Source organism: Haliaeetus albicilla, chromosome 2 (assembly GCF_947461875.1).
Source record: "Haliaeetus albicilla chromosome 2, bHalAlb1.1, whole genome shotgun sequence".
NCBI lineage: Eukaryota > Metazoa > Chordata > Aves > Accipitriformes > Accipitridae > Haliaeetus > Haliaeetus albicilla.
The window spans coordinates 80646841-80662744 of NC_091484.1; the positions used below are offsets into that span (position 1 = coordinate 80646841).

Below are 15904 nucleotides of genomic sequence, written 5' to 3' on the forward strand. Positions count from 1 at the left end.
AGGTCTTGCTCAGTCCTGGCTCCAGCTGCCGCCCCATGTCCCAGGCGAGATGGCCAAGCGCAGGCACGGCACCAAGGGTAGCCTGGAGTCTGTTGAGGAAACCCTCTCATCTTATGAATTTGCGGTCCCTCTGCATGCTGGGACAAAACTTTCAGCATCTGGGGTCTGCGGCACTGCTGGGGGAACACTCCAGCTATGGCAGACGAGCGTTTGAAGGAAGTTTGATTCTGCTCTTCAGTGATAAACCCCCCTCCGCACACCCACCGAGAGGCAATGGAGGGACAAGCCAAATTACTCCCCCCTGTCCAGCAGCCACAGCCTGTCCCGGCCCATCTCCACCCACTCAGGGGAGCACAAGGGCACAACGGCAGGTGGGCAGCCGGATTAGGGACCCCCCATCCAGACCCCCCTGGGTTGTCTCAGGGAGCCACAGCCTCCAGCCAGGGGTGACACCCGTCAGGAGGGGACACCAGGAGAAGTTCTGGGACAGGCTGGGGGGTTCACTGCCAGGGGTGTGAGGGTAGGCTGCGGGGTGACAGATCCCATTGGCTGTAGCTTTTATAACAAGGGGGATTTTATCAATCGTTATCATGAGTTACAGCTTTTCACGACAGGTCGTGACAGGCCAGTCCCTGCCAGGGCTCTCTCCCTGCTCTGGACTGGGCTGAATCCAGCCACTTTTCACTGAGCAGTGCCACTTTCTGCTCAGCCTGTTCCTTTTAGTGTAAATGCTCTTTCTGCCAGTCACATTGCTTTCAGGGCTGTTGCAAGACGTTATAAATAAAAGAGCTTAAACACTAATGACACAAAAAGTTTCTCAGTGTCACACGAATCCGCTCTGAGCTTAAGGACGTGGAAACCAGTGTGTAAGTACGAATGAAAATGGATGTACAGGGGTGATGTTGGCACCTGCCGCATTAGCTGTGTCGGTGCACCCCGGCACTCTTTGTGCCGCCCTGGCTGTGCCGATCTCAGCACAGCTCACAGTCCCAGTACTGCACATCCCTGGGATCCGGGGGCAAGCAGGGGGGATGAAGGTTTCTGTCACAAATGAGTAAGACAATGCAAGCGGTGGCAGTGAATCGGGGTGATTTCCATGGCCGGGAAGGTAATGTGGCTGTTCAGGGCTTACTGGAGAGGGCTGCCTCAGGTAAAAGCGCAGGACGTAGGCACCTGTGCTGAAGATATCCCTGCTTCCTCTGAGGGTGCTGATAAAATAAATTACAAGGTCTGGAAGGCGTGCGCTAATGAGCAGTTGCACAAGACTGGGATGTTGCTGTGGGCTGGATCAGGCCCGAGGATGGGTGGAGGCACCTCCCCGGCACCGCTGTGCCGAGCGCCTGTCTCCACGCACGTCCGCACCACGACGGTGACTGCAGACCGCCACGGCTGCCCCCACCATGCCGGCAGAACCAAGAGGTCTGCTCTTCCCCAGCTCTGCAAGGGATGCGCCGGGGGGTCCCAGGTTGATGTGACACTGTGAGCGATGGGCCGGAATTGCTTCCCGCCATGTCCCTTTGCAGCCTCTGCAGCCCCCACCAGCAGTTTGCTCCATGTTGGATTAACGTGTGAAAGGGGGCATCTCTCCCAGCTTTGTCACCTTCACCCGCTGGCCGGGACGCTCGGCCCCTCGCAGCCAGCCCCAGTCCAGCCAAGCTGGGGGCTATGGGCAGCACCTGCCTGTCCTGCGGGGACGGTCTCTCCTTCGCGCTCCTGCAGCGAGTGTGGCCTCATGGGTATTTTGCAGCACCTCAAGATCTCCTCAAGACCAGCAGGGACCCCACATTCCCACGGGGTACCGCACCATGCCCATGCCTCAGCCCCCTCACCAGTGGCATCGGTGTGACTGAAGGAAGATGACCAAGATGGTTCCCTCAAGAGACAACTTCAGCCACGGTTACAGTGTCACTGGAAAACATCTTCCCAGTTAGACTGCAAGTTTGAGCATCCAACCATACTCAAAGTGCTTGGACAGATGCAGATGTTGGGTTTCTGCTTGCGGTCCCTCACCCTCACAAAGTCAGATGGCACCAAAACGCGCTGTACGGGCGCCTCAGGGTGCTGCCGGGCTGGATGTCCGCGCAGCCACCACGCCAGAGGTGGTAGAGGAGACGCTGCCTGCAGTCCCTGGGTTTCCCTGCTGACAGTCTGTGGCTCAGGATGTTTTTGGTATTGGACTGATGAAATGCTTCCTTTGAGGAGGAAGTCCAGCGGTTTTGAGGCATCCCAAATTCCCCTTCCAAGAGAAGTTCAGCCTTGCTCAGTTTTCTCCCATTCTCGGTCTCCTTGTTTAAGCCGCAGACAGCACAAGGGACAGGGAACTGCAACTCCATTTTCCCCACATTTCTCCCCAGCTCAGCACTTTTTCTGGGCTAACTTTGAATGCTCTCTGGGCTTTGCTGTCTGCAAGTGCTGACAAGCGGATGGTGCGCGTCATGGTCCAGGCTTTCCCACTCTCTCCTCGGGTACCCGTCTCGTAAGAACTTGCCTGCAGAAGAGCTGTCAGCATTTCCAAAAGGAGTGACACAAGGAAGGGGAACTCAGCTTCACCAGTGACTGGGAAAGGCTGACGCATTTTAAACTACATCTGAGTTCCTCTACCTGGAAATCCGGGTTTCGCACAGCCGCGAGGCATCGGGGATCGGTGCTCCAGCAGACCAGCTGGCTCACAACTCCCGACCTGGGAGACACAAGGTGTAGGATGAGCAGAGCCGGGCCAGACATACCTGTCCCCCCACCAGGTCTCCAGCAGCGGGGCAGCTGTGCCCGTGGCCACATGTGAGAAGGTGGCATGTGTATGGTGACGCTGTCCCACAACATGGTCCCGTGCTCAAGGCCAGTGGTGAGGCGGCTTGCTGGGTGCTGGGGGTGCCCCCGCAGCTGGCAGCCGTTTGCGGGGACATGTCCTGAACCCAGGTAAACTCTTCGCATCCCCAGCTGCCTGAGAGAGAGCCCAGCATCCTGACACTTGGTCTGTGCCCCTGTGGCACCAGTGTCAAAGACGTTGCACTTTGCAGGTGGTCAGGATTAGTGCTGGGCCAGAGCCCTCCTCTGGGGATTTTCAGGTTTTGCAAAAAATGCTCCCAGCCATCACCCATCGCAGGGATCCCCGTTGGATGCTTGGCCGTTGAAGCATGTGCCACCCCAGCAGCCACCATAATCGACCAAGCTTGTCCCCGCTTCGAGGCATCTGACCTGCGTCCTGGTGCGGGGGCATCCATCCAGCCCCCCGGGAACTGAACCTCTGGAGCCACTGCCCCACGAAGTGGGGTGACTCTCCCCCCACCATGGCGATCGCAGCCCCTCCGAGTGCTGCGTCCCCACCGGGAAAATGATGTCGTCGTCTTCACGCTCTGCCCCCGGGGACCCCTGAACTCCATTTCCTTCCTCAAGAAGCCCACTAATCTGCCAGAGCTTCTCCTTCCAAGCTCGCATTTTCCTTATGCTGATTTTAAATCCATGCTCAGGAAAGCTCATTTACACATTTTCTCTGACTTGCCTTTTACACAAAGCGCTTTTCAGCCGGGATGAGGCACTGCTGGTCCTGTGGGCCCAGGCGTGCTGCAGGCAGCACCGACAGCAGGGCTTCCCATGCCCAGAGGCACAAACTCCTGCCACCTCTGCAGGTTTCCTTGCGGTGACTTTGGATAAAATCTGCCACCCTGGGACCAGCTGCCTGTGCTGCCTATGCTGGAGACGGGGTCCGTCCTGAAAGTGTAAGGCAGCTGCTTTGCTTTGCGGGATATCTGGTGTAATGCAGAAGGTGATCGGCTGAAGGACTGTGAGGTTTTGAGCAGGAGGTTGGAGCAGAGTCCACTGAGGCCCCGTCAGCCCCCCCAGACACTGGCTGGTGTCTGTGGCATCCAGCCTGGTGATGGCTCCTCTGCTTACTTCTGTAATGGAAGTGTGAGATTTCTTCTCAGAATTAAAGAAAATTATGACAAAAAGCCAGGTCTCTCTTTCAGGTTGCTTAAAGGCCACTCGGTAGGTATTTTGGATTGACACCATCTTAAAGAAAGACTTCGGTCTTTCCACCAGGTTGTAGAAAGGTTTCTGAAGCAATCCGCTATTTTGAGGCATCATAGGACCTTGTTCTTTGGTGGAGCCTAAATTCGGCATGAACAGATCCAACGGAGCCATCCTTGAGGCACTGCCTTCCCCACTGCCACAGGAAGCAGCCTTTGGGGTGCAGCCAGCACTGTGGGGAGAGCAGGAGGATTCGGGCCCCCACGGAGGAGCTGCAGAGGTGAAGTCGCTGTGTGAACTCCCCCAAATGCACGTTGGAGGCTCATTAGAGCTTCGTTAGAGGCAGACGCTTGGATAATCCCCACTGCAGTATCTGTAACTTGTTTCCTTAGGAACTCGGGACACAAAGCAATGCATAATGAATGGAGCTAATAGGAAACAGAAATCGTGGTAAATGAGAATTTCTGGTAAAAGTGGAAAAAGATAAGGGAAGTGAGAGGCATCAAGAAGAAACCAAGGTCAGGTCCTGCCAAGGACAGCGGGGAGATGTAAGAACGTGTTAGGAACAGGAGAGCTGTCAATAGTAGTGTGCCTGTCCGGCTCTGCACCGATGCTGTAAATGGGCTGTGAAACGGGAGAAGAGTTTTATGTTTCTCCTCTGCGCTGGAAGGCAGCAGAGTGATGGACTCATTTTCCACACAGCGGATGACGTGCCTGCTGACGCTGCAGTTCCTCAGGGAAGCAGCAACGGCCACGGAGGAGCTGCCCGGGAGCCGTGGGATAACGGCGCCGATCCACGCCGTTTCTGCCAGAGTGGCTGCCGTGCTGGCAGACGGGTGCTGCGGGGCACGTTAGCACCTGAGGGGCTGGCTGCTCCCCCCCAGCCCAGAGCAAACCCCCAGCCCACTCGTGGGGCTGACAATGGGGACAAGGTGCCAGGAATGGCCGAAGCTGTCGAGCGGCAGAGAAGAGGGGCAGCCAGATGAAGCACTGTAAATGCTGAGGCCGTTTTCTGTGTTATTCATGATATGCAGTTTCCAAGAAGAGCTGGGGCCGGTTCAAGTGACAGAGCTGTGCCATCGGCATCATTGCTGATTTACAGAATATTGCAGCAGGCTGGAAAACAGGGTCGTTAGTGGGAAAGTGGCCTAAGATGGAGGGAGAGTGTGGGTCCAGTAGCCACCAGCAGCCTATGTTGGGAGCCCTGAGGCTGGCAGGGGCAGGGGCAGGGGCAGGGGCAGGGGCAGAAGGGGAAGGGGAAGGGGAAGGGGAAGGGGAAGGGGAAGGGGCTGGGGCAGGGGCAGGGGCCCGCTTGCTCGTCTGCATTGAGCACCTGTGTGAACTCAAGGACAAAGGCAAAGCTGGGGGGCCATGTCCTGCTGCAGCAGAATGAGGGTCCCAGTAAGTCCCAAGCAGCCCCAGCAACATGGGGCCGGGACCCCCAGCTGGGCTTTCCCTTGCACTTACCGTGGGGCACGTGACAGCAGCCTTGGCCATGGCCGGGTCGCTTCCCATGGCACAACGATGCCCCCAGTACCGAGCACTGGGACAGGGAGAGGGCTTTGGTGCCCGGGACCCACCGTGACTGCACTGGGGTGATTCATTTCCTCTTTCAGCAATTCTATCTCCAGTTTGTAATCAAGAACGCACGATTTTGCTTTGCAGGAACAACTCTCTCTGCTTTCTTCTGAGAGCTCACCTGCTGGGAATGGTCCTCTCAAACAACCCCATCTTCAGTTTTTGAAGACTGTGATGAAAAGGTAAGTGCAGATGTAACATGCTCTGCTTTGGTAAGAAAATTGACTTAGTGCCATGGGACATTTTGGTTTAAAAGCTTAGCAGTGTACAGTGCTAATAAAGAACTATTAAATGACTCTAAAAGCCTCACTAATGAATTTAAAATCTGTTTGTCAACAGGAATTTCTTTTTTGGCTCTGTGTGTTCCTAGAAAAGTCCCTAAAAGATCTCTGCTGGTGCTGGTGGCATTCAGCATCTTACTCAGTGGTCTAAAAGCAGCAAGAAAACACAGTTGTTGAAAATATATGGATGACCTACAGCTATATCACAGATGGGGGATCACAGACAGGCAAGGAATCTGCCCAGATGAGTGTGCAAGGCAGTGGTGTAGGTGACCCCCCCCCAAGACGGACGTGCAAGGTGGAGGCGAAGGTGTCACAGGGGCAGCACTGAGACTGCGTTGCGGCATTCGGCAGAGGTGAGAACAGTGCTGGAAAAGGGCATCCAAAGTTTTGTATTTTGGAAAGTTATCAAGATGTCTGAGACAATTCAGAAAAGAAACATGAAAATTAACTGAGGTTTGGAGAAAACACCTTACTTTGATCTTTCTAACCCTTACAATTGTGTCAGAGCAGAGGTTGAGGGGCGACTTGATTACGGTGCCCAAACACCTTTCTAGGGAGAGAAGGTGGCTTGGGTGTCAGCATGGAAGGAGGTGCAAAGCTGCTGGTAAACTGGTCTCAGAGATACCTTATTCATATCTCACCAGCAAAGGGCAGTGAGGTTCTCCCTCACCTGATGTCTCAGAAGAGTTGGGAAATTAGTTCTACCTGGTATTTTGACTGGTGACAAGTGCAATATCCACAGGCAAGAAATTCCCAAATAGAAGAGAAGGAAGAGCAATGTGGGATTATGGACAGCATCACTACAGCGAAGGATCCAGGTGGGCAGCAGCGGGACAGGGACGCATGCTAATTAAGTCACTTGCAAAAAGAACAAACCTCAATTTTGGGATATATTCACAGGGACTGAAGAATTCAAAATCAGTTTAAAATGTTTATTAGAATTAGCTTATATTCACTTGATCACCTGAGCTCCCTAGCAGATGTACCAAGGTCAGTTTCTAATGCCAAACTGTATGGTTCTGTGACAAGAGCCGGTGGGGTATCAGCGCTGCAGGGGTTTGGGCAGAGCGTGGGGCAGGCAGGGTTTGGGGAGGGAGCGTTGCCCTTCCTGGGCCAGCTGCTATGGCTGGGAGAAGGCTGACAAGACTTCAGCCCCCCCTCTCTTTCCCGTGCTTTACTAAAGACACGTCTGAGAGCATCACACGTACCAGCGTGGTGTGCTTCTGTGGTGGGGTGCTGGTCCATTCTCTGCCTCCTGATGCCTGCGAGTCTTGGTCAGGCACCTCCAGGGAATTCCTGCTTTAGCCAAACATTGTCTGTGCTTCAATCAAAAAAAGTTACCAGTCTCACCACAGAGGTCACTGGGTGAGATTTCACAGCCAGTGAAGTGCAGAATGGGATCCCACAGTGCCCTCGAGTCGGTGTGTCCCGTAACTCCGTGGAGAAGGGGACGCGGTGCCAGGTACGGGCAGCTGTTGTTCGGGAAGAGTGGCACTGGACTGATGCTGTACTCAGAAAAAGAGCCTGTGGGTGTTATCCTTGACATTTAAATTTAGTTGGGGAAATGATGGAGCAAAGCTGGAAGAAAATAAATTTGATGTGACACCGTGTCTTGGGCAGGAGACGTTCTGCTGACCTCAGCAATCTGGCTATCACAGAACAGCCCCCATCTCCACTGTGATGAGCAGAGGGAAACACTGCCTGAAACAAGCCCATCACACAGACATCCCAAAATTAGACTTCTGACGCCAGTCCTTTCAAGATGGATTTTCAAATCTGTCCCTTTTTCTTGGTCATCCAAGAAATTCTGCTTGGGATTTGCATTTAAATTCATATTTTTTAGTCTAATCATTCCTTTTCAGTGATTTTACTTGACTTTCCTGTGTTCAAGGAAATTAAGCTTTTTGAAGCACTGCATAAACATGTTATTGGCTGGGATTATCGCCTATTTGTCTGGATTGATTGCAATCCCATTATGATCACTAACTGTAGGACGACTGCTCACGGATTATACGAGCACCCGTCCAGTTCAGACCGTCAATCACAGGTTTCACTCAGGATCCTGACCTCAAAGGCAAACGCAAACCGAGGGGCAGCGTGAGATCTACAGCCGCGATATCGATTGGTGCTCTGACCCCGCTCTGAAGGCAGCTGTTTCAGGCTGAGCAGCTCCCCGTAGGTTTGAGGAGGCGCCTGCTTCTTAAACAGACCCACTGGTGTCTGTGGGTTGCAGGATGAATGTGGCTGCTTAGGTTCATCTTTTCAGGTTTCATTTTTCATCCAGCTTTGGATAGCGTTCACTTTCAGTGCTCCGCTGGAGCATAAAGATAAGGAGAAAAGCAGAAAGCACGGAATTTTTTCTTTTTTTTCTCTTGTTCCTTTTCCAAGAAAGGGAAAATACTGGAACATATACACGTGTGTGTATGTATGTACATATATTTATTAAATAAAGACTAATCCTGTTGCCTGGGCTCCACAGACCTTTCAGAAATAAAGGAATCTCCCCATGGACCGCTGGAGATTCCTGAGGCTGCAATAGCTCATGCTTTCCAGGTGCTAACTTAATGAAAATGCGGCCGTTTGCCCAGGAGCCTTCATGGGGTGATGGTGCAGGACCACACAGGCGTTTCAGAAACATCCAGGACCTGCAGCCTTTTACTGGCTCTCCCCTCTGAGGAAACAGGAGACCGAGAAAAAGGCCCCAAGACAGTTGTTTTGGACAGACAAACCATCAAAGTGGTTGTCTCATTCAGAGATGATGAAATAAATGTTCTTAATGCTAGAGGAACTTGGAGATACCTGCAAGGCAACCTTGCCAGATTGCTCTGTCTCCTCATGCCATTTTATATGGTCAATACACCCAAGGAAACGTCTCAGACTGAAGTGTCCGTGGGAGAGGACACAGAAAACAGTCATTGCTCTGGGACAGGCTGGCGGGGGCAGAGGCCCCCACCCAGCACCTCTGGAGGGATTTGGACTGGGGACCCTCAGACTGCTGGGCGGTGTCTGCAGCCAGCCATTCCAGTTAGCTGCCGTGAACAAGAACAGAAAGACAAAAATAAAAAAAACAGTCCTCAAAAAACGGGTCTGGGCACGGCCGAGGCACTATGGACCAGGGTGTGCAACTTGTGTGCCCGCTGCATCGGCAGAGCCTGCAGTACCCAACAGACACAGACCCGGTTCCATCTGACATACTAGGAAAGAGCCAGCCTGGCTTCTGTAGCACGAACTTATGACTCACAAATCCATTAAGAGGTCTTTGAAAGCGTCAATGAGCATACAGGGGAAGCTGATGCAGGCACTGGAACAGACGTGGATTTTCTAAAAGCTCTCAACCCTCACAGAAGTTGTTTTCTAACAAACCCCTTCTCATGTTCTGGGCTGCAGGGACGTGCTCCTGAGGAATCCTGGCAGGCCAAGAGAGGGACACAAGGAGGGCAGGGGTGTGCTTCTTCCCACCCCCTCACCCCCAGCATCCGGCTGCCTGCATCCTGGAGGATTCCTGAGCCCGAGGAGGCCTTTCTGGTTAGAAACCCCGCAGAGCCCTCTCCTCCTCCTCCTCCTCCTCTTCCTCCTCCTCCAGCCCTTCCCGCCATCACCTCTGAGAAGGGTGGTGGGTGGGAGCCAGCCCCCAGCTGCCCCCAGCAGGGCCCTGGCCTGGCTGTGCAGCCGCCCCCCCCGAGACCCCCTGGGCACGGGGCTTTGGTCCCAGTGGGACCGAGGGAGAAATTCATTGGGATCTTGATCCTCTCAGCTGGCCGTTTGTCAGTTCTTTCTTCATCTTCCTAATTAGACTTTCTCATGTAATCTGCCAGGGCTTACGATCCCGTTTTCTTCGTTTCCCAGCTTCTTGGAAGATGCTCTCTCGTTTCCTTCAACCTCCCCGGCAGCTCAGCCGGGATGCACGTGCCCAGGGTGCTGCCAGCGTGGTGCCCTGCCAGAGCCCCTCCATTCTCCCGGTCACCCCTCGCAGGCTGTTTCTGGGGTGAGCGCAGCCAAGGTGGACTTCATCGGGCCCTGCCCAACAGGAGCCGACAGAGCTGGCAGCCTGATGGTCGCCGCTGCGGAGAGCCCGACCAGCGCGACCGCCCACAGCTTCGTTAGAGGGACCCCCCAACCCCTCTCGTGTCCTGCCCGCGGCAGGCCCACGGTCTCCGACCCCTGTCCCAGGCGGTGCCATCACCCTGCCGGCCTTCGCCCGAGCAGCCTGTACCGGGCGCGTGAGCGAGGCGATAGCAGTGGGGCCCTGTGGGCAGGGGGTGACCGGAGAGGGGACCCCCACCACGGTGGGGCAGGGGTTGGTGATCAGCCAGGGACCTCTTGGAACCAGCTGTGTTTCACAGCTTCATTAACGACCTCGGCGTGGCATGTGTAAGGACAAAATTACCTCCGACATATTGGGGAGGGGGGGGTGGGCTGGCAACGGGGCCAGCGCATGGAAGGGGTCCCCAGGCCGGGCTGGGGGGCACCGGCCCGGTGCCTCGTGGGCTGCCGAGGGGTCTGCCCGGGGGGCACGGGGACAGGGGAGGCAGCTCCACGCCGGCAGGGCGGTGGGGGCAGCCCTGCCGGGGGGGGGGGGGAGGGGGCCGGCGGGACGGCCTGGGGTGCCGGGGTGTGTGGAGGTGTGGGGAGCCGCGTCCCCCCGTCCCGTGGGGCGCGCGGGTGTCCGCCAGCGCCTGCGTGGGAGGGGGCCGGGCCGGGGAACGGGTGGGGGCCGAGCCGCGCTGCCCGACGGGCAGAGCTACGTGGGGCCGCGGGCACGGGGCCACGCGTGGGGCCGGGCGGGCAGGGGCCGTGTCGGGGCGGGGCGGGGTCGTGCCCCCCCCCACCCGCCGGCGGCGCAGCCCCCCCCTCCGCCCCGCCCCGCCCCGGGGCCGGTCCTGCTCCCGCCGGCGTGACGCGGCCGCGGGCGGGGCGGGGGCGGTGCGTGACGCGGGGCGCGCTGCCGGCGGCGCGGCGCGGAGCGGAGCGGAGCGGAGCGGGCGGCGGCGGCAGAGCCCGCAGAGCGGCGGAGCCCGCAAGAGCGCGGCCATGCAGCGGCTGCCGGCGGCTCCGCGCCGCTGACCGCCGGCCCCGCCGCCGCCGCCGCCGCCGCCATGAACTTCCAGGGCGGGCCCGGGCAGAGCCCGCAGCAGCAGAGCCTGGCGGCGCCGGGCGGGCCGGTGCCGGTGCCGGTGCCCGGCCCCTCGGGCCCGCAGCCCGGCGGGCCGCCGCCGCCCCAGTTCGGGCTCTCCAACTCGGCGGCGATCCGGGCCGAGATCGGGCGCTTCGAGTCGGTGCACCCCAACATCTACGCCATCTACGACCTCATCGAGCGCGTGGAGGACCTGGCGCTGCAGAGCCAGATCCGCGAGCACGTCATCTCCATCGAGGGTGAGGCGGACGGGCCGAACCGGGGCCGACCGAACCGAACCGGGACGGGGCGAACCGAACGGGGCCGGGCCGCGCCGGGCCGAGCGGGGCCGCGCCGGCCCCGACCGCGCCGCGCCGAACCCGGCCGGGCCGGGCCGGGCCGTCGCCGCTGCCCATTGTCCCCCGCCGGCCTCTGCACCTGCTCCCGGTGCCCGCCGGGGGCGGCGGCCTCTGCCGCTGCCTGCCCGCGGGGCCCGGCTGGAGCCCTGCCCGCCCCGCCGCTCGCCGGGCCGGGCCCGGCCGCGCTGCCCGGCGGGCCCCCCGCAGCAGCGGCGGGAAGCGGCAGCGCCGGCCCGCGGGGGTGGCCGGAGCCGCCGGCGGCGGGGCCGGGCCGCGGCCTGCGCCGAGGCGGGCCGGGGCCTGCGGGGCGCGGCGTGTCCCCCCGCCCCCGCTGCCGGGAGCCGTTCGGGGCCCGGCTGGGCTCGGGCCCGGGGGGCTGCAGGCGCCGGGCGGGAGGTGGTGGTGGTTGGGGGAGGGGGGGGCACTCCGCAGCCGCCCCCCCGGCCCCGGGGGTCCCGGCCCGACGCCGCGGCCTGCAGCTGCGGTGGTCGCGGCCCGGCAGCCCGCGCGGGGTGGGAGGACGGTCGCCTTCGCTCTCCCCACCGGGGAGCCGCGGGCGGGGGAGCCGAGCTCTGCGTGCGAGGGGACCTGCCCTTGGCATCGGCGGGCAACGAAATCCGGCGGGGTGCGTGACGCGCCGAAGCCGGCTGAAATTAAAAATGCAGAAAACTGCAGTCCCGGCCCAAGGAACTCGGAGCTGAAAGGCTGAGCTGGAGCCGAGCGAGGGGATGGAGGAGGGAAGGGGGAAGGAGTCACGGCTCTGCCCTGAGGCCGGTGCTAGGCAGCCCATGGGCCGGCCAAATGGTCCCTCTGGCTGGCTTTGGTGATCCTAAACCTTCAGGCTTTTGCAGCCGGGCTTTGCCCCTTAGCAGAGAAAGCCTTGGGGCCACGGGTGCCATTTGGTCTGTGCGAGGCATCCCGATTCGGCTCAGTGGCTTGTTGAGTGTTGCTGTTTCCCTGCCGTGGTTTTTGTTGTTTCGTCTCGATTTTGGCAGCGTGCTTGGGTCCGCTCCCGCTAACTCAATGCCAGGAATGTCGCTGCGGGTGGCATGCGGGACCGGTTTTGGAGAGCGGGCGCAGGCAGGGAGCACGCGGTACCAGCCTCTGCGGCAGGTGACGCTGCACGGGGGTGGCAGTCTGGGCCGGACGGCTTCCCTGGAGCTCTTCTTGAGGCGCCTGCGTCCCGCTTCAGTCTTTGGGGGTGGTTTCTTTGGAAAGAAGAAGAGTAAGAGGGACTGTGACAAAAGTCTAAAAGATTGCATGGTCAGGGAATGTAAGTTCCAGAATTTGTTTCATCGGTCTTGCGGTGCAAGGACAAAGGGTGCTCAGTGGGATCGTGAACCAGGCAAATGTAAAACCAATAAAAGGAGGAGGCTTTTTTCCACTTCTCTGACTGCTGTGTGAGGTCTCCTGCCACAGAACGCCATTGAATTAATGGAATTTAATGAAGTGAAGAGGGAAGGGATTTGTCCTGGAGATCAGTGGAAGTGCCCAGGGCTGGCACAGGCCACGGCAGTGCCTCAGCCCTGCGCACCGGGGCTCCAGCCAGCCTCTGGCTGGGGAGGTTGGGGTGGTCCTGGTGGGGGAAGACCGTCATGCGTCTGTTCCCATGAGGCTCCTGCAGCTCTTCCTTGTTTGTGCCTCTGATGCCGGCTGCAGTGGAAGACCCGAGGGACTGGTAATTGTGATGACGTGGTCTGATCCTGCTTGTGATTCCCGTGTTGTGGGACAGAGAAGCTGCCAACTGAAATAGTGCTGTAGGAAACCTGGCTGTTACTCCTGAGTCGCTCATAGGGCCACCTCTGCAGGCAGAGCGCGGCTGCCCAACCCTCCCACGCTCCCTGCGTCCCTGCCCCTCGCACCTCGTCTCCCTCCCTCTACGGTGGGGACGTAGAGCCGCTCCCCTGGGTGTCGTGTGTGTGTGTCCGTCCCTCCCCAGCTGCTGTCTGTCCTCGCCTGCCGCTGCCCACCCGTGCCCCGTCCTGCGCCACTTGAGCACGGGTAAGCTGATGGGGAGCACGTTGGCGTTTAGGTGCGTCTCTTAGCAACGTCACTCGTGGTGCGTGTTTTCTCCTGCCGCTCAAAGGCAGGCGTGAAAACAAAATTCTTTCACACGCAGCTGCAAGCGGTCAGGGCTTCCCAAAGCTGGATGGCAGCTGTCTCGTTTAACCCAAAGATGAGGCGTGAAGAGTGACCAGCACACTAGCGGGTGGCCATGGCGGACCTTGCTTGGCATCATGCAGGGCTGTGTGACGGGGCTGGAGGCCAGGTCTCCTTGGGGGCTTTGCCTGCTCCAGCCACAGACCTGTCCTGTCTCTTCTGGCCCTTCCCTGCCTCCTCCCTCCTTTCTTTCCAGCTGTGGATTTGGCAGAGCAGGAATCCCACAGATTTCCTTATCTTGGCTGCGTTCCCCGCTTACCTGCTAGGCACAGGGTTAAATCGTGATCCTAGTAAAAAGTGCACTGTGATTGTGCAGTTACAGGCAATACGTTACCAGGTGTGTGTGAGAGACTGGGTTAATGGTGGGGGTAATTAACCACTGGAAGAGTTTTGCTGGAGATGTTATCGTTTCTTGAAGTGCCCGAGTCTGGAAGGGAATATCCTTCTAAACTGTGTGTTTTGGGCTTGATACAGAAATTGCTGGAAGAGGGTTTTAATTTTTTGGTTTGTTTATGTTCTGGATCCAAAGATCAGACTGTGTGACCGTAACGACTGCTTCTGGTCCTAAAATCTGTTGTGGAAGTTGCCAGTGAAATCCCAAATTCAACTTCCTAACATCGAGTGCAGGATATTGCAAGACTTGCTCACGTCCTCTTACCAGATTCTTTTTCTGCAGGCAATTCCTTTATTTTTAAAAGGGAAAAAGGCAGGGGCCAGTTCCTTTCCGCAGCGGTAGTGGTGTGCCCGAGCCATCCACCCTCCGGCCAGAGTTGGGGTTGCCATCGCTTCTGTGCAGGTTTTCACCTTTGGAGCAGTGTTGGCAGGTAGGAGAGGGAGGCGTTAGCAGAAAGTGTGTTAGAAACCTTGTGGTTTTGTGGCTCATGCTGCAGACAGCATTGCCAAGCAGGGAGATAGAGTGGGTGTTGGGTAGGCTGCTGCAGCCGAGAGCCCTGGTAGCCCTGCCGGGTTGAGGGGAAGGAGCCTTTTCCCAAGGAGGAACGAGAAGAGCTTGGAGTCAAACACCGGGCAAAACAGGCGTGCGGACGGAGCCTGCGGCTGCTTGCCAGTCAGCCTCTCCCGGGCCTGGACGGAGGTGTTGTTGAGTGTTGCTGCGGGAGGAAAGGGAAATCTGCTTTATTTTGGTCTCCTCCTTGTAGCTGGAGCTTCGCTTAGAGGCTGCGGCAGGAGAGAAGGCTGTTGGGCACCCAGGGCTGGGGAAGGCGGTGGGTTTGGCTGGTGGCCAGTGTCAGCTGAATCATAGGCAGAACCCGGTGGTTTTCAGTAGTTTCTAACCGCCAAATTTGGACAGATTTTCAGGGGGCTAGCAAAAAGCGTTTCCCTCATCCCAGGCTTGTTTCTTTGCCAAATTTCAGAGACTGCTGCAAGCTGCTGAGCTCTGTAAAAGATTTTATATGTGCATAAAGCAAAATGATACGCAACTTTAGTTCTGAGGTTGGTACAACCCCTGCTTGTAATAAATGTGACCTCTAACTGTGTTAGTCTGGAACAGACTATATACAGAATTATATTAATAGAATTTGTAATTAGAACAGTAATTGCACAGCACTTAATTTCTTTCATAGAAGTGACCAAAACGCGGGTTCTAGGCAGAGAGAATGATGCCGATGGTGCAGAGAATTACCTGAGGGATGCGCAGGACTGGGACTGCGAGTTACATGGGGCAGCAGGAGCCAGCGTGGATCCATGGACACACAGGAGAGAGTGAGCCGGGAAGGTGGAGATGCGGGAGGATGATCACAGTGCGGGGCTGAGAAGATGGTTACACTGAGGTCTTCTGTGTGCATAAAGTAACAAAGGCCAGGAGGGAGGAGGTGGAAGATAGGTGAGGAGAAGTAGGTGAGATCCCTCAACAGAGCTTTTGTCAGATGATAGGAATTTTTTCTTGACTTTAGCTGTCGTGCACATGTCTTGCAGCCCACCTAAAGGCTCAGCTCTCAGGAAAAGCTTGGAGAAAGTTGTCAGCCATGGTGAGAGGAGTTGGTGGCCAGATAGCAGGAGCAAGAATCTCTCTGTTTGAATGAGGGTAGTCAGAGATTTACCCGGAGTGTGTGTTTTTTCCATTTATTGTCCTTTCACACCCCTCCAACACACTTCTAAACTCGATTTGGTTCCTTTCTGCATTTTAAGAAGTGAGATTAGTTTGGAAAAGCTTTCCTCTACATTTTTCAGCTGTTGCTTCTCTGGCAGAAGCACAGGATGAAAAAAGCCCTGGAGAATGATCTGCTGATAGCAGACTGGCAGTTAACTGTGGCTCTGCATCTGGCTTCTGCTGGGCAGGAGTTGCCTTTGAATGTTGGCTTTGCATTGCTCCAGGTCCCAGCTGTTTTGGTGGGTTTAAGACCAGAATGGACTATTGGGTCACTTGGTAGGAACACTTTCACCCCAGAATTTTAGCCTTTTCCCAATCAGCTAGATCTAAGGCA

General features: G+C 57.1%; 1 protein-coding gene across 2 annotated transcripts in view; it reads left to right on the forward strand.

Annotated features, from left to right (window-relative positions):
* The first annotated feature begins 10788 nt into the window (after positions 1 to 10788).
* The window catches only part of AGAP3 (ArfGAP with GTPase domain, ankyrin repeat and PH domain 3), a 150962-nt gene continuing 145846 nt past the window's right edge, over positions 10789 to 15904 (forward strand). Inside the window, exon 1 of one of the 2 annotated variants that reach the window (XM_069778539.1) lies at positions 10789 to 11201. In XM_069778539.1, the coding sequence (XP_069634640.1) occupies positions 10925 to 11201 (277 nt within the window). In that variant the 5' untranslated portion in view covers positions 10789 to 10924. The remainder of the gene's footprint in view (positions 11202 to 15904) is intronic. The other variant, XM_069778540.1, reaches the window with a different exon arrangement.